The 24,615-nt window shown below is 41.8% G+C and overlaps 1 protein-coding gene across 1 annotated transcript in view; it reads right to left on the reverse strand.

The window, feature by feature from the left end:
- EFCAB6 (EF-hand calcium binding domain 6) overlaps positions 1 to 24,615 on the reverse strand; it is a 108,916-nt gene that overhangs the window by 23,502 nt on the left and 60,799 nt on the right. The window contains 7 exon segments of the mRNA XM_087766019.1: positions 1,389 to 1,584; positions 4,679 to 4,834; positions 15,616 to 15,843; positions 17,421 to 17,539; positions 18,578 to 18,674; positions 21,084 to 21,319; positions 23,293 to 23,426. Of these exon segments, the coding sequence (XP_087622145.1) occupies positions 1,389 to 1,584; positions 4,679 to 4,834; positions 15,616 to 15,843; positions 17,421 to 17,539; positions 18,578 to 18,674; positions 21,084 to 21,319; positions 23,293 to 23,426 (1,166 nt within the window).

The following is a 24,615-nucleotide window of genomic DNA, read 5'->3' on the forward strand; positions in this document are numbered from 1 at the left end:
TTATCTGGCCAAAAGTGGGAACATGACCCCAATAAGTCTGCAAATGTCCCAGGAGTCTCCAAATAGTGTGAAAAGAGATTTTTGTAAAGAAACAGCATGTCCCATGGTACTACTTTTTTTTGGGGTGCTTGTACCAGTGACTTCACTAGTGACATCTTTGTTGGAAGCCTGTGTTATTTTTAACTGCAGGACAGAGTCCACAGATTGAGATTTCAGAAATGCAGCCATTGATGACAGGGAATTTCTGCCCCCATCGTCTTCCTAGCCACTGTTCCCTTCCCCTCCCTTGGGCGGGCAGCAGCTGTCCTGTGGCCACACACAACTGATGAGGCTTTTGTCAGGTTGAAGTTCCCTGACCCGGGTCATTGGGCAGGAAGACGAGTGCTGCTTTTGACACAAGGCAGGCGGGAGGACCACATTGCTGGGGACACAGGGGTAGCGAGACCATCTTTGCAAGCATAAGCCCGCCTCTAAAGCCATGAGCTTAAACTGGACCTGAAACTGCAGGTGCAGATGAGATGGCTCTATGGTTCTTTGTGAAAGGAATGTTTTCTTCAAGGTCTTTTCGATTATTCTTTCCCATGCTTGAAAACAATCTTACTGTGGCATCAAGAATTATTTAGTCTAGAGGCTGCTGCATTTCAGTAGACTCCAACACAACAGTCTAAGACTGCTTAATACACAGCGTTTTTTCATTCAGGGCTTTCAAAATTCTAGACAGAAGTGGTTATTTTTATTTTTCTCATTTCACAGGTGGAAAAAACAGGAAACTTGCTGCTCAATAGCTAATGCACCTTATCTGTCTGTGTCAGTGTCAGAAGTGGCCAAGAGCATAAATACAGATAGTTGCAGAGCCCCAGCTGACAGGTGCTAACTTCTGCAGCCACTATAATGTGCTCACATCTGATCATATGTCTGTATCCTCAGTTACTGCGTGATCCTTTCATCTCACACTGATAAAACCATAATGCCTGCCTGCAGTCGCACATTATATCCACATATAATAAGTCTCAGCTTAGGAAACTGAACCGAGCTATTTGAAAGACGTGATATTTACATGCTTGGGACACAATTTACAGACAACTGGAGGAGGAAAAGAGGTTTGGGGAAGAGAGGAAGGGTCCTGGTAATTTGCTATTTGCTTTTTCCTTTCCAATCCTATCTTCACAAAACCTCTAGGCTTGGTTTGATATGCTTGTTTTGTGGAGTTACCAGAATACAATCAGTTAAAAAGTCTGCAGTTGTCAGAAGATGCTCTTTCTACACAGGCCAAGGTTGTTGGTAGCACTCAAATAATAGCAGAAAAGTTTTGAAACCTTTGGGTTAGTCCCCAGCCAGGCAGAAAAAAATAGAGATTAAATAAGATGCGGTGACCACATGAAACTTACCTTGTACAACAAATCATAAGATGATGCAACTATTTCTTTTATCTTAATTAGGGTCTGTTCTAAGCTGAGCGCTGCAAAGCTTGCAGGTGGTGCAGCCTGCTTTTGTCTCTGTTGGTATTTAGATGCTCTGCCATCATCAATTGCTCTCAGGAAATCAAAATAAGAGAGCTTGCTGTCATGAATGCTGATTCCTAAGCTAAGGGAAAAACACAGAATGAGATATCAATGATTTTAAATAATTATCTCGCTGTTGTCTGTAGTGATTAATTATTATGATGTATTATTTGTACTGCAGCAGCACTTCAGAGTATGCTTGTGCTGTCAGTGTATAAATCCTGTTAGTTCAGCCCAGGCTCCTTCTTGGGTCTAAGCCACCAATCTGATCAATTGGATGCAACTGCACTCTCAGATGCAGATCCAGGCCAATCTTGAGATGCTCAAGAGGAGGCCTGCTTTAGCCTGGCCTGAGTGCACAACCTTCCAGTCCATCAGCATTAATTTTGTGCTTTTTAAGCACAGCACAGTATTTCGGTCACAACCTCCTGCTGAGCTTACCATCCCCAATGTGGCCAGAGGACACGTAGGCTCCCAACCTTGACCCTGAATCTCCTTTTCATGTCACAGTGTAAACGCAGTCTGATAGACTCTGTTGAAGAGTAGATGTTCCTTGTGCTACGTGCCGGTGCTTTCCCTTAACTTTCTGCTTTACAAAAATACTTTTGATTCACAGATGCTGAAGTGCTGCTTAAGCCTCCCAATATGTCATGATCATTACAATTCTGAGAGAAAGAAGCCACATACAGCCTGGTAAGCTGTTACCAGACACGAGCTAGGACATCCAGTACCGCTTCGTGATACGTTTCATGGATGTACCAGCACAGTTCTATACTCACTCACGATTTCTCTACCACAGGGGAGGAAACTAAACCAGGTTCCATACAATGCTTCTCCTTACGTTTGTGATAGAAGGGCTTGCCTTCCCTCTCAACCTGTACTTCGCTCTGCATGGTTTGGCAGGCCACTAGAGAACTATTTTACAGGCTCTTGGCAGGACTCAGCCTCACTCTGTCTCAGGCACTGGCCCTCCCTCCTTTGGTGTGTCCACTGAGCTGCACAGAGGGCTGCCACATTGACTCGTGGCACACTGTGTCCGGTGAGGGTTTCTCTTCTGATCACCTGTGGTCAGGCTGTACCTGGGAGCCCAGCCCGCGGGCTCTGCAGGCTGCACTCACAACTTGCCGAATTTCCGTCTGTCAGCTGAAACATCTGCTGGATCACAGACACTGGGGAATTTCGTGTTCTGTCACATCGGAAATTCAGTGGGTTACAGAGCTGACTACAGATAGCTCCGGGTAACAACAGTGAATATATTTTTGCATCAAATATCAGCATGGGGAAAGATGAGCTCTTGCATATGATTTGAGGAATTTTTTTTTTTTTTTGCAGAGGACTTTGTTACCAAACTAAAGTAATTTTTATTCCAAGATGTTTTACCATAAAAAGACTGGAATTAAGGCAAGCTTCACATACGCGGAAAATATGTGAAAATAAAAGTTATTTAGCGTGAAAGACTAAGACAAGATGAATAGCACTAACCCTTACAGGAAAAGCTACTTTCCTCCAGTGTCCTGTGACTTGTGACCACTTAATGAAAAGACACCTGGTATATTTTAAACAAGGACTTCAAACCCATCTAATGAGCCTGTAAAGTTCATCACCACAAGGGATACAGTAGCAGGGGCTTGCTCTGCTCTCTCTTCCCCAGTATAAAGCCAGTGCAGTCAGTTTATGGAATTTCCTATCATTGAAAGACAATCAGAGAGTCTCCAGACTACCGCATATGTTGGGTGTTTTTGATGTAGATCCATTGGCTCCCATAAAATTATTCCAGATTGACCTTACAGTTACCATCTATGGAGAGGTTTTTAATAGACTTTAATAATTTTATGGCCAATTATCAGAACTATAGATTCTTTACACACGTATTAGGTAGACAATTCCTATGTTGTAGGGGAAAGGCTGGACTCTTTTTCGTCTTGCATTCAGCTTTTTTGTTAGAATTATGGTCAAGGCAAGTCCTAAGGAGGCAAGACTTGACAGAGGAGACGGCCCCACTACACAACCCTGATTTTCTTGTTTAAAACTGAATTACTGTAACGTACTTTTATCATCTGTTTCCACAGTAAATCACTGGGGACCAATGCCTCAGCCACCAATCACCAGAATATCCAGTTACAAGAATGTCTAATTAATGGGGAGAGCCACTAAAACAAAGAGGAAGCTTTATAAAACAGGCTGGAAAAGAAATTAACTATAGACCCCATATCTGCTAGTAAGAAAAAAAATATTCAAGAGCCCTGATTTTGCATCTTGCAGCTGCACAGCACTCCCACATACTACCCGTGTCAAGCTGGCTCCAATATTGGAGACAGTGTGTGGAAAAGGAAATAATCAACACCATTTCAGTGGAGAAATAAATTGCCATGTGGGCATTAAAATTTTAGTAATAAAACTAAATGCATATGCTAATCTACTCTGTATTATTTAGAAAAGACTATTTTGGATCAAGAAAGGAATAATCTGCACAAAATTACAATGAATGGAGGTGTTTATCATCAAGAGGTCTTTGAGAAAGAAACAAGCAGCAGATTCCTATTAAGGTTTCAATTCAGAAAAAGTTGATCACCCAATTAAAGGTGAACTGTGAAAAGACTTTGTTAATTTTATTTCAAAAAAGAGTCTGGTCTGGCAGGCTCTGGCGAACAAAACCCAGTGCTGCCAGGCATATGACCTTTGGGGGACTGTTTGGTGCAGAGAACCCCAGAAACCTAGTGTTGGAGCAGGTCCTTTGTGTTCTTCAGCCTCTACAAAAGAGATTTTTCTACTTACTCATATTATCACAGAGAATTAAAAGGATAGTTTTGCATGGCAGCAGCATTGAATCATTTGAAAATTATTGCTATTTTATAACCTGATTTAATTCTCTTTCTAGTTTGAACAGGATCTGTTTCACACACTCGTTCTATTAAATTGAAAATAAATAAATAAAACAAACTAGCAAACAAATACACATACTCAAAGCATACTTTTTTATGTAAGAAGCCATTTCACTCTCATTACCTGCGGAATCAATGCATTAACTAAAAAGATTTTTCACTTATATTTAGTTTTAAGCATGTGGGTATCTCCATTAGTTTTAACAGAGCTTCTTACATGCTTAACACTAAGTAGAAGCTTATAGGCTTTGCTGGGTGTGACCGAAGAGGTGCTTAGGAGATAATAATACAAACCTGTTTAGAAGACTATTGAACTGATCATGATCAAGGTAATAGTTGAATTCTTGTAGGATCCTGTGCAGGTCACATACTGTTACATAGCCATCTCTATTTTTATCCACTTTATGAAAGGCCTTATTGAAATCTTGGAAGTAATCCCTAAATTTATCCCTGAAAGAGAGCAGATGTTTATTTTAGCTCCTTTGCTAAATCAGACAAAACCGATGCAAACGAATATACAAAATAGGGGTGGAGAAAGATTTTGAGCTTATTTGTGCATGATAAGTTCATATAATTTATTCAAAGACTGCCAAATTGTTCACAAATAAACCTCAAACCCACCCCCCCCCCTTTTAATTTGCACATGGAATTGCATGGCTCAAGCCTGCCATTGTAAACAAATGATCCTTGGGTGATTAACTGGTTACTCTCCCAGTTCAGAACTGCAGCTACAAAACATAGTGCTCTCTTTTAAAGCCTGTACAGATCGGAGTTACAAAATATTTAGTACTGTTGTTAAAATGATAAAGGTTTGGCCGCATACTTTCTGCAATTTGAGGATTCTGAAACTTTGACTAGTAAGAACTAACACCTGAGCAAAACCTGGAGTAGTGCAGGGCCTGATCCATGCCCAAGGGAAGAAGTGCAGAGCTTCTGCTGACTCATGTGGACTTTGGATCAGCACCTTAAAATGTCTCTGAGATATTTATCATTTCTTACACATGATCTAAGTGAGGCCTCAAAATCTTGACTCTTCCTCCCACTTTATTTTGTCACTTATACTTCACTGACATCAGGGTCCTTTTGATCAAGCTTTGGAAACCAAAGCGATATCCCTCTCTGCCCCTTGATTCAACAAGAGCCTCTCTGCATTTTGGCTCAAGAGGACAAGGCAGGCACAAACATCTTTCCTTACTGCATGTCTTCAATTAGCAAAGTCACTTAAGATTAATGTAAGTTAAAATAGTTGTGGATTACATCTTGATGCAGATTACCAAGTATACATAAATTATGTACATATATTTGGCACTTACAAGATGATACCCTTATAGCAAAAAAGACAAGTTTAGATCTGGGTTAATACCTACAGCTGCACTCCTTTTGCTCTGGGATTGGTCTTTCTGACAGCCCTAGCGTACAGAGCGTGGAGGCTGGGTTCGTTAGAGAGTCAGGATTTGTAGTATAAAAGGCTTATTACAGTGATAACAGAGTTCAACAGTGTAACTGACATAATCAAGCATGATTCATTGCCTCAGCCTCTCGCCAAGTCTGTCTGTGGATTTAACAGCTCAGACCAGTTCACTCTGCTCCTTGTTAAGCCACCGTCAGTCAGTCAGCACCCGAGCCTTACATTTTCTCCTTTGTAGGAATATAATCAGAGAATCATATAGAATCATAGAATCATTTAGGTTGGAAAAGACCTTTAAGATTATCAAGTCCAACCATTAACCTAGCACTGCCAAGTCCACCACTAAACCATGTCCCTAAGCACCACCTCTACCTGTCTTTTAAATACCTCCAGGGATGGAGACTCAACCACTTCCCTGGGCAGCCTGTTCCAATGCCTGACTACTCTTTCGGTGAAGAAGTTTTTCCTAATATCCAGCCTAAACCTCCCCTGGTGCAACTTGAGGCCGTTTCCTCTCATCCTATCACTTGTCACTTGGGAGAAGAGACCGACCCCCACCTCACTACAACCTCCTTTCAGGTAGTTGTAGAGAGCAATAAGGTCTCCCCTCAGCCTCCTCTTCTCCAGACTAAACAACCCCATCTCCCTCAGCCGCTCCTCATAAGACTTGTGCTCTAGACCCTTCACCAGCTTCGTTGCCCTTCTTTGGACACACTCCAGCACCTCGATGTCCTTCTTGTAGTGAGCAGCCCAAAACTGAACACAGTATTTGAGGTGCGGCCTCACCAGTGCCAAGTACAAGGGGACGATCACTTCCCTGGTCCTGCTGGCCACGCTATTTCTGAGGCAAGCCCAGGACGCTGTTGGCCTTCTTAGCCACCTGGGCACACTGCTGGCTCATATTCAGCCATGTGCCTCATAGAATAGTCATAGAATAGTTTGGGTTGGAAGGGACCTTCAAAGGTCATCTAGTCCAATCCCCCTACAATGAGCAGGGACATCTTCAACTAGATCAGGTTGCTCAGAGCCCCGTTCACCCTGACCTTGACTGTTTCCAGGGATGGGGCATCTACCGCCTCTCTGGGCAGCCTGTTACAGTGTTTCACCATGCTCACCGTAAAAAATTTCTTCCTTAAATCTAGTCTAAATCTACCCTCTTTTAGTTTAAAACCATTACCCCTTGTCCTATCGCAACAGGCCCTACCAAAAAGTTTATCCCCATCTTTCTAATAAGCTCCCTTTAAGTACTGAAAGGCCACAATAAAGTCTCCCCAGAGCCTTCTCTTCTCCAGGCTGAACAACCCCAGCTCCCTCAGCCTGTCCTCATAGGAGAGGTGTTCCATCCCTCTGATCATTTTTGTGGCCTTCCTCTGGACTCGCTCCAACAGGTTCATGTCCGTCTTATTTTGGGGACCCCAGAGCTGGACGCAGTACTCCAGGTGGGGTCTGAGGAGAGTGGAGTACAGGGGCAGAATCACCTCCCTCGACCTGCTGGCCACACTTCTTTTGATGCAGCCCAGGATATGGTTGGCTTTCTAGGCTGCGAACGTACATTGCCAGCTCATGTCCAGCTTTTCATCCACAGGTACCCCCAAGTCCTTCTCCTCAGGGCTGCTCTCAATCCCTTCATCCCCCAGCCTGTATTGATAGCGGAGGTTGCCCTGACCCAGGTGCAGGACCTTGCACTTGGCCTTGTTGAACCTCATGATGTTCACATGGGCCCACTTCTCAAGCTTGTCCAGGTCCCTCTGGATGGCATCCCATCCCTCAGGTGTGTAATCAGTTGTTATAAGGCTAACATGGGACATGCTAAATCTCATATGCTTTTTAGCAATACTCAGTAAGTCTTTGCAGAGCTCTGCAGATTCTCATGGATCTCCTCAGAGGCATCTGGTCTCAGCTGCATTTACTGGTGCTGTCTTTCCTCTCACAGCATTGCAGAATCCTTGTTTTTCCGTTTGTTTTCAAGAAGCAGTAAGTTCAGTACAGCCTTTACAAGAACAATGCATTTTCCTTGCCAGTTGTTTCTCCTAAGACTCTGCCCTTTTGGACTTTGTCCTTCATATGAACAATGAGCAATTTTCCCACAGCCCTCAGGGTCCAGGAAACACCATGGTGTATGCAAACAGCATCACCTACCTTAAAAAATCTGAATTATGATATGATTTAGGTGGGCTGTGAGCAATTTATTATATACTTCAGACCCATTGTACCTTCCACTGTTATATGGACTAAATTGGGAGTACTGGGACTCTCTGCTTAACCAATTTCAGCTGGCCAGAAACCATTTTTCAACCATATTCCTCTCAAGTTCAGTGAAAGTATGAATCACTTCTCAGCTTCATGGCTTGCTTGAATTGTTTTTTAACAGTTTTAACTCAGCTCACCGTTGTATTCAGGATATCTGGATATACCTCATTCCTTACAAATGATTTCAGGTCTGAGCTGCTGAACAGGGCACCATTGCTAGACGAAATTTCTGGGACTCCATACCCAAACAAATAGAGCATTAGCGCATGCCGTAACGTGTTCTGAAGTTAAATTCCATCCAAATGCAATTTCACGTTAATGCCCAAGTCAGATACTTACAACAGGTTCAGAAGAATCAACATATGGTCTTCTCTCTCACATTTTTCAACAGCCTTGTGAGTGTCCTGTACTCTGTGATGCACATCAGATCATAACACATTGACATCACTATGCTGTTACCTCTGAAGCATATGCTGCTAAACACAGAAAACTCTGATCTGAATTGGTCATATGGGCTTGGTATGCAATGCCCTCGCTATGCAACACGTGGTAACCTTCGCGACTTTCTGCATTGTGTCATCTTCTGTACAGCCTTGCCAAACCTAGCCCACTTTCTTCTGAAATAGGAAAATACGTTTTAAAATTTTATTTCCAGATGCTATGTCATTCTCTGTGTTGTTTTCAAAAGCAGACCTCTTGAATGCTCTAGAAAGTATGTTTTTGACCAGTAATTATTTCTGCAACTTAAACTTTATTGTCAAATTGAATGGTTTTACCTAAAAAAACCCCAAAACACTAAAAAGTCACAGTGTTTTTATATTCTGGAAGCTGGTCTTTCTTTTGCCTACAAAGTGGTTTGTCTCAGCTCTGACCATAACAGGTGAATAAACAAATATGTGACATTTCTTACTATCAGAGAGCAGAGCTCTGGCTCTGCTCTCTCAGTCTGTGCCTCAAATCATGGTGTTGACAAGCGCCCTAGAAACACAGGCCACACATTTCCATTGATTATTTTTTCAATAATACTGCCTGTAAGCCGTCTTTTGAAGACTTTGTCTGTCTTCCAGTGCCAATATACATAAGGCCAGGAGTTGTCTTTATTAATGCCTTTAATCTGGGAATTCTTTTCCCAGATTTACAGCCCAGTATGTCCATTTTGTGTAGTAACTCAAAAGCTACTTGCACAGATTGCCTGTGTGATACGAACTCTCATGTAACATTCACGTGCTAACAGGCCTCTGGACACCCTTGTTATCTCTGTGGATGGCATATTTGCAATGACTCTGTTTTATCTTGTTGACAGTTAATCTTTTATGTTATTTCTCTGCCTTTACATTTGCATTTCTGTCTAATCCTACTGCTCAGGCCCTCTTGGATACTTTTTTCAGATTCCCTACTGGTTTTCTCTCTACTTGACATCTTCAGTATCTATTTAAGCAGCCACAGTTGCTTCAAGTGAATGGCTTTTCCTACACTTCCCTGTGAAAACTCAAGAATGGACTTGAAGCCTAAAGGAAGTCTTTGAAAGCAGAATCTCTTGTACACTGGTCTAAAAATACATAGTGTTAAACTCCTGTTATGTGAGGAATTGTGCTTGAATCCAGCAGAAGAATCTGAATTTGTAATTTTTGTAAAAATTGATTAATATTTGTAAAAACACATGCAGTCCTTTTACCTGAAAATATCCTTTATAGGACAGTGTCTGTCCTGAAACGTATACTTAGCCCCATTGGATGTAAGGGCAATCTCAGTGACTTGCCTTTTGGTCTTCCTGCTGCTAATTGGCTCTTCCATTTTTAAACTTGCCACCATTACTCCTATATAATCTAGCTCCTTTACGAGCTTCTCTCTCACAACCAGAGGAAAGTTCCTAGCAGCACACATTGCCATGAAAAATACAGCTCTATGTTCTGTGCCTACTTCGTCTCTGACACTAAAGATTTCTGGGTACCTATCATCTCCTGTGTTTATGGTTTCTTCATCAGACTCACTGCTTTAACCAAGCCCTGGGCTAGGCATATTTTAGACCAAATATTAGGTCTTTCTGCCTATAAACTACTGTGTTTATCTTCACTTTTCAATATAAGTTCATACAATCCTTTAGTAGGAATTAGATTCTCAGTAGACATCCTCAGTTTCAATAGTCTTTCTTCATATGTAGAGATTCCTGAGCCAGATTTTTTACAGTGTGTTTGGAGGTAACATTGACTGAGCACCAGTTTTGAATTTAGAGGTGTTTTTTCTTAGTCTGCAGCCCCCTTGTGCAGCTTTTGCACAGAATCTCTATATGGTATTTTGTTGTATTGTTGGTTTGTGCACCATTACATAGATCTGGGAATATGGAGGATATTCTCTTTTGCTTCTGCTCTTCCAGTTGCAAGATCTTGCAAAATAACTGTGTTTCTTAGAGCTGCCACAGAATTTCTAAACTGGACATAATGCGAATCTGTGAATTTCACTTTGGCTACTTCTTGCAGATAGCTCTGAAGAGTCTCTTCAAAACTCTCCTAGTTTCTTTTCCTGACAGATGGCATGTCCTGCTCCCCTTCTAGTATTTCCATACTGTCCCTTATGACTGTTCTAGCTTGACTAAACAGATTTTTCTATCCTTTTTTTTTTTTTTTTCCAGATCCTACCTTCCTGGGATCTTTTCTGTATCTTTGGATCTTTGATGCCAATCACTACCTGATCCCTTAAAATGGAATCTCTGAAAAAGTCATAGCTACTTGACTGATCCGTTATTTTAAGACCAGTTAAAAATTCTTCAAAGGATTCCTCCTTCTGCATTCTCATATGAAACCTGTGTCTTTCAAAAGTTCAAGTTTCCTTGGGAGTGCAATATTCCTTCAACTTACTTTCTGTAGCTGCATGGATTGCCCTCTTACCCTGGCTTGGTTTCATGCTATTAAGAACTTTGATAGCTCCTACTCCTGTAATATTCCAGAAAATAGTTGTGAGCTTCTTTATGATTAATCTAGCCACTGTATATAGGTTTCAAAGCATGATGTGAATCTTTTCAAGGAAACTGCAATATTACCAGTGTGTTTTAGAGTCTCTAAAAGCCCCTAAAGAGCGATCGCATTTTCTCTCACTTTCAAATCTCTTTTTTCTAGTTAATTCCTTCCTCTTTTTCACATTCTGCTCCTGTTACCATGTGGTACTTGGTTTACACTCAAAGCAAGACTTGTATTGGAAAGAGCATAGAAATATGCTGCAGAGGGTGCACATCAGTCAGAGTGCACTTGCATTGCACTCAAGCTGGCTTTACTGTCTTGAATCTCCACGTATCTAATTACTGGCTAACCAGCTCAGACTCCTTCAACCTCATCTTAGATATGAGACCCTAGAGATCCAACATCTGCTAATTACATCTCTGAGTTTTAACTTTTATTGTGTTCAGAAGCCTACAGACTTCCCAGCAGAGAAGCAAATCTAAAATCTCCTGACAGAGGGTTTGCTTTTTTTGAGTTACTGTAATGTGCCGCAGTTTAAAAACCACAGCTTTACAGTGATCGCAAAGGGGCAATGGTGGAGGAGGATGGGTGCTGAGGCCCAGTAAGAGACCAAGAGAGTCACACCTAAGAAGCAAGATACAGCAGCCTAAAAGCCAAAAACAGCTGACCACTCTAAGGGCAGTTTGTGATTTCAGTGAAAGATTGATCTCCTCCAGCCCTGGAAGACTATTTAGCACTGCTCCTTCCATCTTGCAAGGGTGTGCTTTGAAGGTGTGATATGGTCCACATTGTACCCTCATTGCAGAAAGTTTCTGGAACCCTTTTCAACTGTGTGTTACTTTCAGTGGCACTCTTCATCACCACTATCATCTTCCACTTAAATCTTCCCAATGAAAGTAAAGGCTGAAGTAACATCAAAACAGTTTTTGAGAGTCATATTTTTGGAAAATTGAGGCATTCGACATTTTTGGACTGATAAAAGGTTTCCGAGTGGTAATTGTTCCACTTACAGCAGTAAACAGGTGTGTGGAGAAAATGAGGATTAAAACCATAGATCAAGCTACATTGCCAAAAAATAATATTTTCTTGCAAATGTTTTGTATTTTTCTTGAAGAGCTGGAGAGCTACTGTTCAATGTCTGTTTCTAATTTGGGCGATTTGTTCCTGTGAGTTACAACAAAAGCAAAAGGGAAAAAAAAAAAGTGCACAGCAGTATGTTTTGAATTGTAAGATGTCCAGAGCTTTTGTCTGCCTCACAGTGTGTAATCACAGGGCACTGAAACTGCTCCAGAGCTGTTAGGGTGAGGTTCACAGCCCTTGCAGAAAGCCAGAAGAAAGGGCACAGGCTGGATGCAGCTACTGTGCAAACAGAAATGAGAGGGCTTAAGCAAGATCACAGAAGGGGGAGTGGGTACTGCTCTCAGTGCTGCTGAAGTGGGTCCTATAACCAGCAAATACACACCTCAGGCAAATACCTTCTCCCAGTCCAAATTTGACAGGAGAAAGGGATCAGTTTTCTAACTCATTGAGAGTGAAGTGGGGGCTGAGACCCACGTGGATCACCAGGGTTAGGTTTTTGCAGCCACTGCATCCGTTTTCCTGACCAAGAGCAGATCTCCTTACGCTGACCTTTATGGCGGAAGGGCACGGTGCCCACCTGTGCTACCTGTATCTGAGCTGTCTTAGGTGGTCCTGGAGCAGAAGGCTGACACTCGGCTGGATTGCTGCCTTCACAGCTACCGCGCGGATGGATTTCATCTGTCAGACAACAACTCTGGCTTAAGAGACATTTAGGGCTTTCCAGGGCCTTACATGAAATCTGAGGAGTTCAGAGGCCTGGATTCAACTCCTCTTCCACTTCCAGCTTTCCAAGAGAGAAAACCAGACAGGAACTGCTACCACAGGACTGCTCCCACCGGCCAGGAGGTGGGTGAGGAAGTGTGGGAGATGAGAAGAGAACACTCTGAGGAACTGAAAGGTGGCAATAATCGATAACAAGACATATTTCTGCAGACCACGAGCGATTAAGCTGTGAGGTCATTCCCAAAGGAAGCTGCAGATGCCAGAAATTTCAAAAGATTACAAACAGAACTGGATGTCTTACATATATAAATCAAGAAAAGCCAGAATCTAATAAACAATTAGAACATAATTTTTTGAAAAGGATATACAAGTCCCATCTGCAGGCTTCATCATTGCCCAGGATGAGACAGCCCCAGTGCAGGGGGCAGGATATTCAATGTCCATCTATTCGAAGGCTGCTCCACCTCAACCAGAAACATCTGGCTCTGGTTGCTAGCAGGTAACTGAATACAGTTATACTTGACCCAGTCTGCCAATTTCTGTTCTCCTCCGACGTATAGTTAAGCGATCGCTATGCAGTTGTATGTATGTATTTGTGTGTTGTTGCCATATACATAGTTGTTGTTAGGGTACGTTCTCAAAAGTAAATAATTCTAAATGATGTGGACCTGCCAGCGTGTCACATCATGACTGTTTTATTTTTACCCAGCATGTCTTCCCCCTTGATTTAATTACTCTCCAGCTGCTTCAGGATGAGTATTTGCATCTCTGAGCCACGCTGCATAATTTCTGCTTGCAGCACAGCATCTTCCCTACTTGCAGAGCTGCTTCTTATTTATAGCATTGGAGGCAGGGCCGCCTTGCACTTGGCATTGCACTAACAGGAAAGAAATAGAAGGTTCCTGACCAAAACAGCTCTTCATCCAAGTGCAAGACTAGAGACAACTGTTTGGTACAACAAAATGGAGTGGAAGAGCCCACTATGAGACAGTTAGGGCCCAAGTTTCACATCAGACAGTTACAAATACAGTAATAAGCAATGCCTACAACACAGCAGCTGCCTAACCATCTCTGTTGTATATTATGCAATTTTTTACAGGTGGAATGCTCATTGATACCTGTGGGTGTCATAAGTGCAGTTTATGCCAGAGAGCTGCAATGCAGGTGGGAGAGTTGTGACACTGAAAAGAAAGGACAGTTTTGCCCTTGATTCCTTCAGCCTATTTGGGATACTGAAAAGCAGAATTTAAAAAAGCAGGGCAAGAAGGCAAAAGCCTTAGCTTACAGGCTTCTCTCTGTGTTTTGTGGGGTTTTTTTTGTCTAATGATTTCCCAAGCTGCCTCTTTATCTGCCAGATAAGGCTGCTCTTCTTTGTTTATGAGTGTATCAGCTTTACCAACAATGTAATGGGGAATTATCATTCTTATCAATAATAATTTATTAGTTCCTACAATGTCCAGACACCTTCTGGGCACAAAAGAAAGCAAATCTGTGCTCTTGGGGGTATATTTTTACATGTTATTTGCTCCTGAGGGTTTATAGTCCTAAAAAAACAAAACAAACCAAACCACAACCCCCCCCCCCCAACAGTTCAGGAGAAGAGAGAAAAGCAGAAAACATGTTAAGCATCCAGGTGGTGTCTATCCACAACCTGGAAATATAAAGTTTTAACATCACTGTACTGGGGCAGAGGGTTCTCCTGCTGCCTCAGTCTGCTGGCAGGTGCAGGAATCCTACAGCAGCAGCAGGCTAATCACTGCTGACTCACTAGGGCAAGCATGGATCATTAGACTCCACTCTGAGTAGGATATAATTTTGTCATTTGTTTGTCAAATGCTCTTCTCAGGAGCAATGACCTATTAACTCTGTGAGTGTTGATTTTGTTTGAGGCAGAGACTCCTCTTGCTTGGAGACAAGATGCTTATTTCTGTCATATGGAGTCAGGGTCCATCCTTGTCGAGGCTGTTTTTTGCCGTATCTACAAAGCCATTTACTAATAATTTAACTAGCTCCTAGAGGGATGTGAAACCAACTGTGACTGCTACTTGGCCCTCATCCAAGGGACAGGGCAGAATATGGGACCAGAGTGTCCTACATGCCCAGCCATTCCAACTGCAAGAAAAGCCCCTGTTGAGTGTAATCAGGTAGGTCTAAGTCTATGCTGCCCAAAGCAGTCTGAGAAGAAAAGACCTGCAGGGTGACAAAAACTGCACTTGCTCTTCTCCCTCAATCTGAGCTGATGGCAGCATTAGGACTGGAACCACAAGCTGAGATGATACCAATAAACAGGCCAGGGAGTGCTCCGGGCACAGGGGCCAGCCAGCACATCTCTGCTAGTGAACCTTCTTAGCCACCAAAAGGGAGCAGCTGCCTGCAAACTGCCTCTTAGGAACAGTCCTTGAAGCATTCTTGCTCCCAAACGGTGCTGGGAGTGATCAGGCAAAACAGTAGCTGACACAGGCCAAAGCATGATGAGGACTGTTTTGGCAGTCTAGGCAGCACAGATGACTGAGTCTGCGAATGTCTCTGGACATTCCGATTTGTCGGTATAGATGCTGCCATAAAGTCTGTAAAATAAGTAATATAAGCCATGGAGAATATCTACTAAAAAAGTCTCACAGTGCACACTGAGCTAGGCTTATCTCCAGCAACTCAAGGGAATATCACTATGGATGAGCTTGGTCCAGCACCTTCTGAGACTCCTTTTCAGAGTCTTTTTTTTTTTTGTAAAATTACTTTTGTATTGTACACAGTGTCATCTTAACAAACTAAACACAATCATAGGAAGTTATATGCTAAACTCATAAATAACTTACTTGATCTGCTTTTTAATTTCTCTTACATGCAGAGCTTTAGTTTGCTGTTTCTGCTGCTCTTCCAGCTTTGAATGCTTCTTTTGTTGATTGTTATAATGTGCTTGTAAATGTGCATAGCTGTCTTCTGTGATGTGTCTGCTGAGCCCTGTGTCAGCAGGTGCAGGCTCTATCCCCAGTTTCTGTAAAAATTCTTGGTGAGTAAGATATCCTTTTGCATCTGTATCATACCTTGAAAAAGAAATGCTCTTTTTAAATATTCATGTGTTCTTCATAGAAAGGCATTACAGATGTCCTTAAGTGACTTAACAGCTTAAATCTCAGTGACTTCCCTTCCTCATAGAGGTGCCATATCACACTGAGAATGAGTGACTTTATGAGAAATGCGAAAGATAGGAGCTTATGCATTGTAATCACAGAGTCGATTCTGAAAATACTACCCTGAGGACCAAACTGTCAGGAGTATTCTCCAGCTCTCAGTACTGCTGCCTTCCAGTGTCTGGCTTGAGATGCAGAGAACTGGGCTCCTAAAAATTCAGTCTCAAGTGTCTCAAACTGGTCACACAAATCTGAGATGCTCAGAATTGTAATCATCCTCCAGAAACATAGGTCTAGCTTCATAAACACTTCTCATATTTTCTTAGGTATAAACCATTCCACAGGATTTTTCCCCTGCAGTTTCTCCCCCTGCTAGTGCTCCGGTGCATGGTAATGCCTAATTTAGCCTCAGCTTCACTCTAATTCCTTTATTCAAGTTACAGACATATCAGGCACGTAAGAGATTTTAGCTATTCTCTAAAAGGAGTGGCTGATGGGAGTGAAATTGTGCAGCAGATAACTGTAAGAAAAGGATACTCTTCAATGTGCCATGGCATCCATAAGGAATAAGAATGAAAAGTAAAATCTAATGGAGTAGAAAATAATTCAGAGATGAATCAGTGCTAAGAAGAAACTATATAGTTAATGCAGTTTGAAACCAAAATGCAATACACTCAGGTTCTATATGTTAGGGAGAGTGATTATTTTTTTAAATAGACCTGTAATGAAGGTAGCTTTTTATATAATGGCACATACAGCTGACATCTATGCCATTTCAAACACAGTTTATAGCACAACTCCTCTTTGTTGAAGGCAGACAAGTATTTTCTCCCACTTCACAACAAATTACTTGCCTATAAAAACATTTCATGATATTACTTGCCATCTTTACACAGCATGAAATTACCTTACTTTCTTTTGTTATGTGTTCGGTATATAGCATTTTTCTTTTGGCTGAATCACTTTTATTTAGGTTGAAAATATTGTAAGTAAATTTAGTGCCCTGGAAAGGAGAGGCTGGTAGCACTGCCTTCAGACGGGTATGCAATACAGACCCTGCACGGAGCTCCTCGATGGAAGCTTTGTCTGCAGATCCCAGCTGACCCAAGACACTTGGAACTGACTTTCCCCCATCACAAACTAAGGTAGGTGTTTGTGTGTATAAACAAAATTGATGAGAACCAAGTTAATTTATCCAGTGACCTAAGGTGCCATCCAAGAAGAAAACGCATATTAAATTAAAGGGATTAGTAATACTGAAGATAAGAGAAAATCCTATTGGAAACTGATGGATCTAATTGTATTCTTGAGCTCAGTATGATAAGATATAGCCTCCTGTAACACACTGTCATGATCTGAGGTCACAATCATAACAAAATAAAAGATTTCTTGTGCAGTGTAATCTATTGTCATTCGCTGCACTACCAAAGGCTCTGTAATCCTATAAAAGATACATTATTGAAAGAGCTAATCATTTAGAGTTGTCATACCTTGCCCAAAGCTGCTTAAATTCTTCTGGGGTGATTGGAATGCCAAATCTGAACAAGACTTTCTTCAAGTCCCTTGGCTGTATAATGCCATTTCCTTCACTGTCAAATTCCTGAAAATTCTCGAATGTAAAATAAATCATCACTAACAAGAACCAACAAGTTTGACAAAATGTTTGATCTCTGTATAAGCTTAATGAATAATGGGAATTGAGAAAGAAACGGAAAATCATGCACGTCTGTATTTCATCTTTTAATGTTTTTTCATTTGATTTTTACTGTTTCCTACTTTCCGTTATGGATGTGCAACTCTCAAAAGCTTGAATTGGGACTGACAACACAGGTGTTTAGGTGATGTACTCTGTGTGGAAAGTTTCTTACTGATGGCAAACAGAGGGGATATGAGCATGAGAGGTGTGCATATAGCTGTGGGCATGCCCACTGCTGCAGCATGCCAGTGGAAGATGAGGGCACTGGAAAATGGCAGACCTGCAGATTTTCTCCCCAACTTGTTCTATACCTAAGATGAACTGGATTTTGCTTTGGATTTTGGTTGGTTGGTTGGGTTTGTTGGGTTTTTTACCATTCATCTTGCAAACTGAGACTACCAGCGCTATTGTCTAATTTACACAAACATTTAATGAAAAAATTACATTAATTTTTCCTCGTACTACTCTGTTGTCCAAATATTGCAACTATTCAACAAGTTAAAAAAGATAAAGAGGTAGAAGTAATTTTTATAGGACGATTTTGTGAGAGTCTCTGGATGGCGTAAGCACCGCAGTCAGTGCTTCGCTGTGCTGGGCAACACTGGGTATCAGCATAGGAGTAGGTGTGTGTTTGTGCACAGCACGTAGTCAAACAGGCCTCAGATGAAGCCCATTATTACTCTTACAACAGAAATATTAAATAAAACCAACAATAATAAAATATGAAGAACGTTTTAGAAATAACTGTAATAGCATCTGCTACATAATCAACATTACAGAAATTGAATATTATTCAAACTGTTGATTTTTTTTAATCACATCGTTTTTATCATTAATGAGCTATTTTGCAAGGGTCTCTTTGAATATTTATAGAATCTGAAGATCAACATTGTATAATGTTCTGAAATCTATTAGTGCTGCTTATTTATTTAAAGAAAACATTCTTCTTACCCTTGCTAGGTCATGCCATCTGGTTCTTGCTTTGATAACAAGGTAGTAATGAGTGTGATCACAAGCTACCTCTGCATCCGTTATCATCTGTTTTTTTCTCAGAAAAGAAAAAAAAATAAAATAACAAATAACTATGTTTTACGTTAGTGGGCTCTTTAATCTCCACAAGTTTCCTTCCCTTTTGTTGTTCTTCACAGTAGTGGTGGGTTTGTTTCCTAGTTTCTAAGATACCCATTAAAGATTGTTACTTCACATCTGTGTAAACTTAATTCTTTAAATACTGCGTTATTTCCCTAGCTGCAGGTTAGCGAAGATGTTTTAAATTTTGTAATTCCCTATTTATTTTCAAATCAGTGTTGTTCAATTCTCCCTCAAATTCAAGAGCCAGCATGGATCTTTTATACGCATAGAAGGAAGTGTTAATTATCCCAGAAACAATTATATCCTGGAGTGACTCCAGGAAGATTATCCTTGATTTACCTCAGTAACGTAGATCAAAACTATCTTTGTGAGTCACCAAGGCATGGGTAGTAAGTCTGGGGAGTAAGACCCACATTTGCAAATTCAGCCACCATTACAGTAGCCTAACTTTTGGGGGCCTGGTGCTTCTGGCTAAATCCAAGCATGCAGAGGAATATGGATGCCTCAGATTAGGATCCAGCATAGCTGTCATATGACACAGAAAGCTGACTAAATCTGTGTGCTACGCAAGGACACACCTACCTGAGAATCAAGGGGACCTTACCTCTCACCATTCTTCTCGCCTGAGAAGAGCAGCCCTTCTTTTGGTGCCCAGTTCTCTTTATCTTTTCTAAGCCCTTCCAGTTCGAAAACTGAGGAAAGGCCGGTCATTTCTCTTAACACACATGCTACATCCTAGCACCGGTTTCTCCTCCGGCTATTGCTTTGTAAGGAGATGCTGCAGACATATGTCTTCAGAGCCTGCTTCACCTACGCTCCAGGAATACCCTCCCTGGACCAAGATTCTCAAACAAGAGGCAGAGGAATATTGGCTCTGCAGACCAGGCGAGATGTGGTAACTACGTCTGACCTACCCACTGAGTTCCTGTACCACCCATGGCACGTGCAGACCAAAACTTAGGTCCTGGAGAACTGCAACGCTGCGAATTCAGCCATTTCTGCTCTCCCGGGGCTCTGGGCCTTGACAGCCTTTGCTGATGCTCCGTTTGGATTTAGAAACATGAATGCCACATTAATCTGGTTTAGGTGCCTGGGAACCTTCTGAGTTTTCCCCACTCCCACTGCTTGAGAGACGATTCCATAAGCCTAAACAATTGACCAACAAAAATAGCCTAAAAACTTAGCCGGGAAAATGCAAGTGCTCTTAAGGCTTTCAATCACTGTATTTTCTTTGCTGGAATTCTGAAACAGTAATAGTATTTGAAACGAGGAAATTCTGGGGCTAAATTAAAAATGTTTCAATATCTAGCTAAGTCCAAACTGAAACAGAAGTGAGAGCGCAACAGTAATTGGTCTCCGACTCCAACTGCTAGCAAGATTCAATCATCATCAGTTTCCTTTCTTGTTTTAGACTGATGTCCTTGATTCACTCAGTTGTCCAATTCAGGAAAAAAGAAAAACAAACCGAGCAGATAAATATTACTAACATCAGAGCCAACAGTAATGCTGTAAGAGACAAATAAAAACTGGGAAATAAGCCTATGTGTATATATCACATCTTCACTGCCACAGCGGAGATGAGTTACTGATCAGGAGCTTTTTCAGTCCTGCTGTATCTTGTCATTATTTTTACAAATTTATCTCTGTTTGCATAGTTAAACGGAGTTTCACACTGAGTTTTTAGAACAAATTTTTTAGTGCCTGGATGCTATTTATCATTAAAGTTAAGCTAAACTTTACAATTCCAGATGTTTTAAGCAGCATCACTTCTCACAGGAAGGGAGGCTGAAGCACTCTTCTCCCTGTCCTCCACCCACTCCACAGTGCCTCAGTGCTTCTGTGCACCTCACCTGGTCTACTCTCAGTGCCCTGGCAGCATAATGGTCTGGAGCATGAGGCTTCAGGCTACTGGAATGTACACTGACAGCAATATTAGTCTCAGAACTGACAGACACTGTGCCAGACAGGTAACACCCTGGCTGCTCCTCAACCCAAAATGACATCTGATTCCTGAACCACGTCCCCAGTTCTGCATGCTTGGAAGATGCAGCAAAGTTGACCAGTTTGGAGGCTAGCTCAGCTCTAAGGCTCCAACCCAGGCACCAGTATATATGTTTGACCTTACAGATTTAAGCAGTCCCCAGGGTAGTTCTGCCATTTTAACCTAGTGGTGGATTCAATGTCTGATTTAATGGAGTCATAAATTACTGAGAACTTGGTAAAGCTACCTAACTTCAGCTTGATAAAGACGTATTTTAATACTATCTTTTTTTTCAATTATACCCAATACAAATTTTCACACAGCATATTCATTTCTGTAAACACGTCAGATTACTGTAGGTACTACATGACTTTTTTTTCTTACTTGTGAGATGGCACGAGCCTAGGAGGTACCTCCTTAGATTCTTGGGTGTGGAACAGTTGACAGAATTCTTGGTAATTTAACATGGAGTTCAGGTTCATTCCCAACAAACCAAGTAGGTGCAGGAATTCCTCATCTCTAAGATGAAACAGAAATCTCTCCAAGAATTGCCGAAAGTCAAGCATGTTGATGATACCGTCATGGTTACTGTCTGTTTCACGGAAGGCAGAATAGGTGTCCTAACAAGGAATATTTAACTAAATATATTTAACACATCAACTACATGTTTTTAAACATAAATAACAAATGTTTGCTCTAGACTTGTTTTGACAACAGGCTAATATTTTAACACAGTTTGAGAATACAAAGCATTTATACTGCTGCCTTACTAAACGCTTAGGATAGTCCGCAGTAAACTGCAGTCTTATTGCTTTCATCTCAAGCATGTACAGAACTGAGCAAAAATAGGGAGCATCAAAACGCCACCCCCTTACAAATTTACAAATTAACCTCCACTTTCCATCAGTACTATACTGAGAGGTACCTCATTTCTACCCTTGCACACCCTTAGAAAACCTGTAATGAAAAGAGACTTTACAGCAATTGATCTACCAGCTGAACAGCTTCTCCCGTTAAAATAGAGGCAAAATGTTCAAACTCCTTTAAAATGGTGCAGTTCTTCACAAATCTGAAGTAACGCTGATCAATACAATCAGCTTTGCTAGGGGTGTCCAAGCTGGTTTGAACAGAAGATCCCTTTTCTGAACACTGATCTTTCCACTTAGAATCATAGAATCATAGAATCGTCAAGGTTGGAAAAGACCCTTAAGATCATTGAGTCCAACCGTCAACCTATCACTGCCAAGTCCCTCTATACCATGTCTTCAAGCACCGTATCTATCCGTTCTTTAAATACCTCCAGGGATGGAGACTCAACTACCTCCCTGGGCAGCCTGTTCCAATGCTTGACCACCCTCTTGGTGAAGAAGTTTTTCCTAATGTCTAACCTAAACCTCCCCTGGCGCAGCTTGAGGCCGTTTCCTCTCGTTCTATCACTCGTTACTAGGGAGAAGAGGCCGACCCCCACCTTGCTACAACCTCCTTTCAGGTAGTTGTACAGAGCAATAAGGTCTCCCCTCAGCCTCCTCTTCTCTAGGCTAAACAACCCCAGTTCCCTCAGCCACTCCTCATAAGACTTGTGCTCTAGACCCTTCACCAACTTCGTTGCCCTCCTCTGGACACGCTGCAGCACCTCGATGTCCTTCTTGTAGTGAGGGGCCCAAAACTGAACACAGGACTCGAGGTGCGGCCTCACCGATGCCGAGTACAGGGGCACTATCACCTCCCTGGTCCTGCTGGCCACACTATTCTTGATACAGGCGAGGATGCCTTTGGCCTTCTTGGCCACCTGGGCACACTGCTGGCTCACGTTCAGGCAGCTGTCAACCAACACCCCCAGGTCCTTTTCCGCCAGGCAGCTCTCCAGCCACTCCTCCCCAAGCCTGTAGCGTTGCATGGGGTTGTTGTGACCCAAGTGCAGGACCCGGCGCTTAGCCTTGTTGAACCTCATGCAGTTGGCCCCGGCCCATCAGTTGGGAACAGGGAATGGGATGGGATGGGATGGGATGGGATAGGATGGGATGAACTGAGCAAAAGGGTAACAACTGCAGCTTCTCTCCTTTGTAAAATGTGATCTCTCTTATTCTGTGCATATCCATGGGTGGGAATTCAAGGAGTACATTCTAATGGTAATTACAAAAAATAATAAGCAAACATAGAAAAGCTGGAAAACAACTCTTGATTAAGATCACTGTGTTGCAAACTTTAGGGACTAAGAACATCTTCTTGAAAGATCATTCTCATGAATAGATGGACTGTTCCATGAATGAACAGTACAAAGTTATTCTTTTCTAATGGCAGAATCTTTAATAGCTATGCTCACAAAAGGATGCGAAAAAATAACTCGGATCTTATTTTCCTGGCAGAGGCTGCAGAGCAGACAATTAGGGGAAAAAAAAAAAAAAAGTTTTTGCCTTGAAAACTGAATGTATTTGAACTGGAAGTTTCTGAGAACACAGAAGACATGAAATCCAGTATAATTTTTAGAGTCACTTTCCTGACAGCTCCTCCAAACCAACTTTAAAACAAATGTTTGTATCAAAATAACCACCAGCTTCACTGCCAAAAGCAAACCACGGCTCAATGTATTTACCCCATAGACTTCCATCAGCTTATCATTAAGTTGATTGAGACATTCTTCAGCAGTCATGTAGTGATATTTAGCATCATTTACTCTGTGGTTTGGGCTGTTACATAACGTAGCTCCTGGCCCATTCAATCTGGCATCTGCAATAATGAAATCAAAGTATAGCAAATATTGAAAAGATTATATTAAACACATCTGATAAATAGCACTATAATATAACATCAACAAAACAAGAAACCCTGCAATCGCATTCTTTACAGCCCAAATATGAGAAAGTCCAGTAGCTGTGTGCAGTACTAGTGGTGTCCACCCAATTTACAGTAATGGCCTCAGCTGCTATAGTTTTCCTAGCACAAGGTGAAGAAGATAATCTCAACTGAAGAAAGCACAGCTGAGACAAGGTCTTTTGCTTTTGCTTTAGCCTTCTCTGGTGCCTGGTTGCTTTGAGGAAGGGAGGTATCAGACTGGAGGAGGAGAAAAGGAGCACTGCGGAAGCTGTGACTTGCTGTCATACTGCCTGTCTGTCTCAGTGAGGGAACACGGGAGCTGCAGACAGTGTCAGAGAAAGTAATTTGTTATGTCTTCGACTGTGTAGCACAACTGCTGCACACTAGACTATCTCCCCTGGAGCAATTCTATCCTGGCTAAGCCCTCCTCCTGTTTGAACCACTGTGAGCTGTTTCAGGAGATCTTCCATCAAAACACTCCTGACTTAACAGAGCATCACCCCTGAAACTATTCCGCGTGATGTTCTGTTCTGGCAAGACTCAGTTCTGCACAAACAGCAGCTTAATATTGTTACAAGTTTATTATCCCACAGCCCAGCAGCATCAGGAAAGGGCGTCAGCCAGCTTCCCAGCAGGGCACCCATGTACTTCCAGTCCTGAAGGGCGAGGGTACTTTTAGGCCATAGAAAAGCTATTTTGGTCACCGTTCCAGATCTGATTCCTTCTGCTCATTGTGCAGTGATGCTCTAGGAACGTATTTTGCCTTGCTTCTGGGGAAAAACAGACTAAGGATCTTTTGTAGTCTTTTGAGCATTTTAGAATTTTTCTGCAACTCATGAGCCGTAAAGAGGAGTAAAGTAATTCACATCAGATTTTAAAATGGGAAAAACTTTTAAAGAAAAATGTACACACTGACATTTCGCTACACCCTACTCCTGATTGATAAGAAAAATGCTAAGTTAATGGTCTGTTCTAAAGAAACGTTTCTTTTCTTTTTGAAAGATTTACATACACCGACACACAAGAGCCTGTACAACTACCCCGAAGAATCACTAAATAGTATTCACTGCATCATTTCAACTTCTCCTGATTTTACCCGTTA

The sequence above is a fragment of the Nipponia nippon genome, unplaced genomic scaffold (genome assembly GCF_047370975.1).
Source record: "Nipponia nippon isolate SJK-2023a ecotype South Korea unplaced genomic scaffold, ASM4737097v1 scaffold_3, whole genome shotgun sequence".
Lineage (NCBI taxonomy): Eukaryota > Metazoa > Chordata > Aves > Pelecaniformes > Threskiornithidae > Nipponia > Nipponia nippon.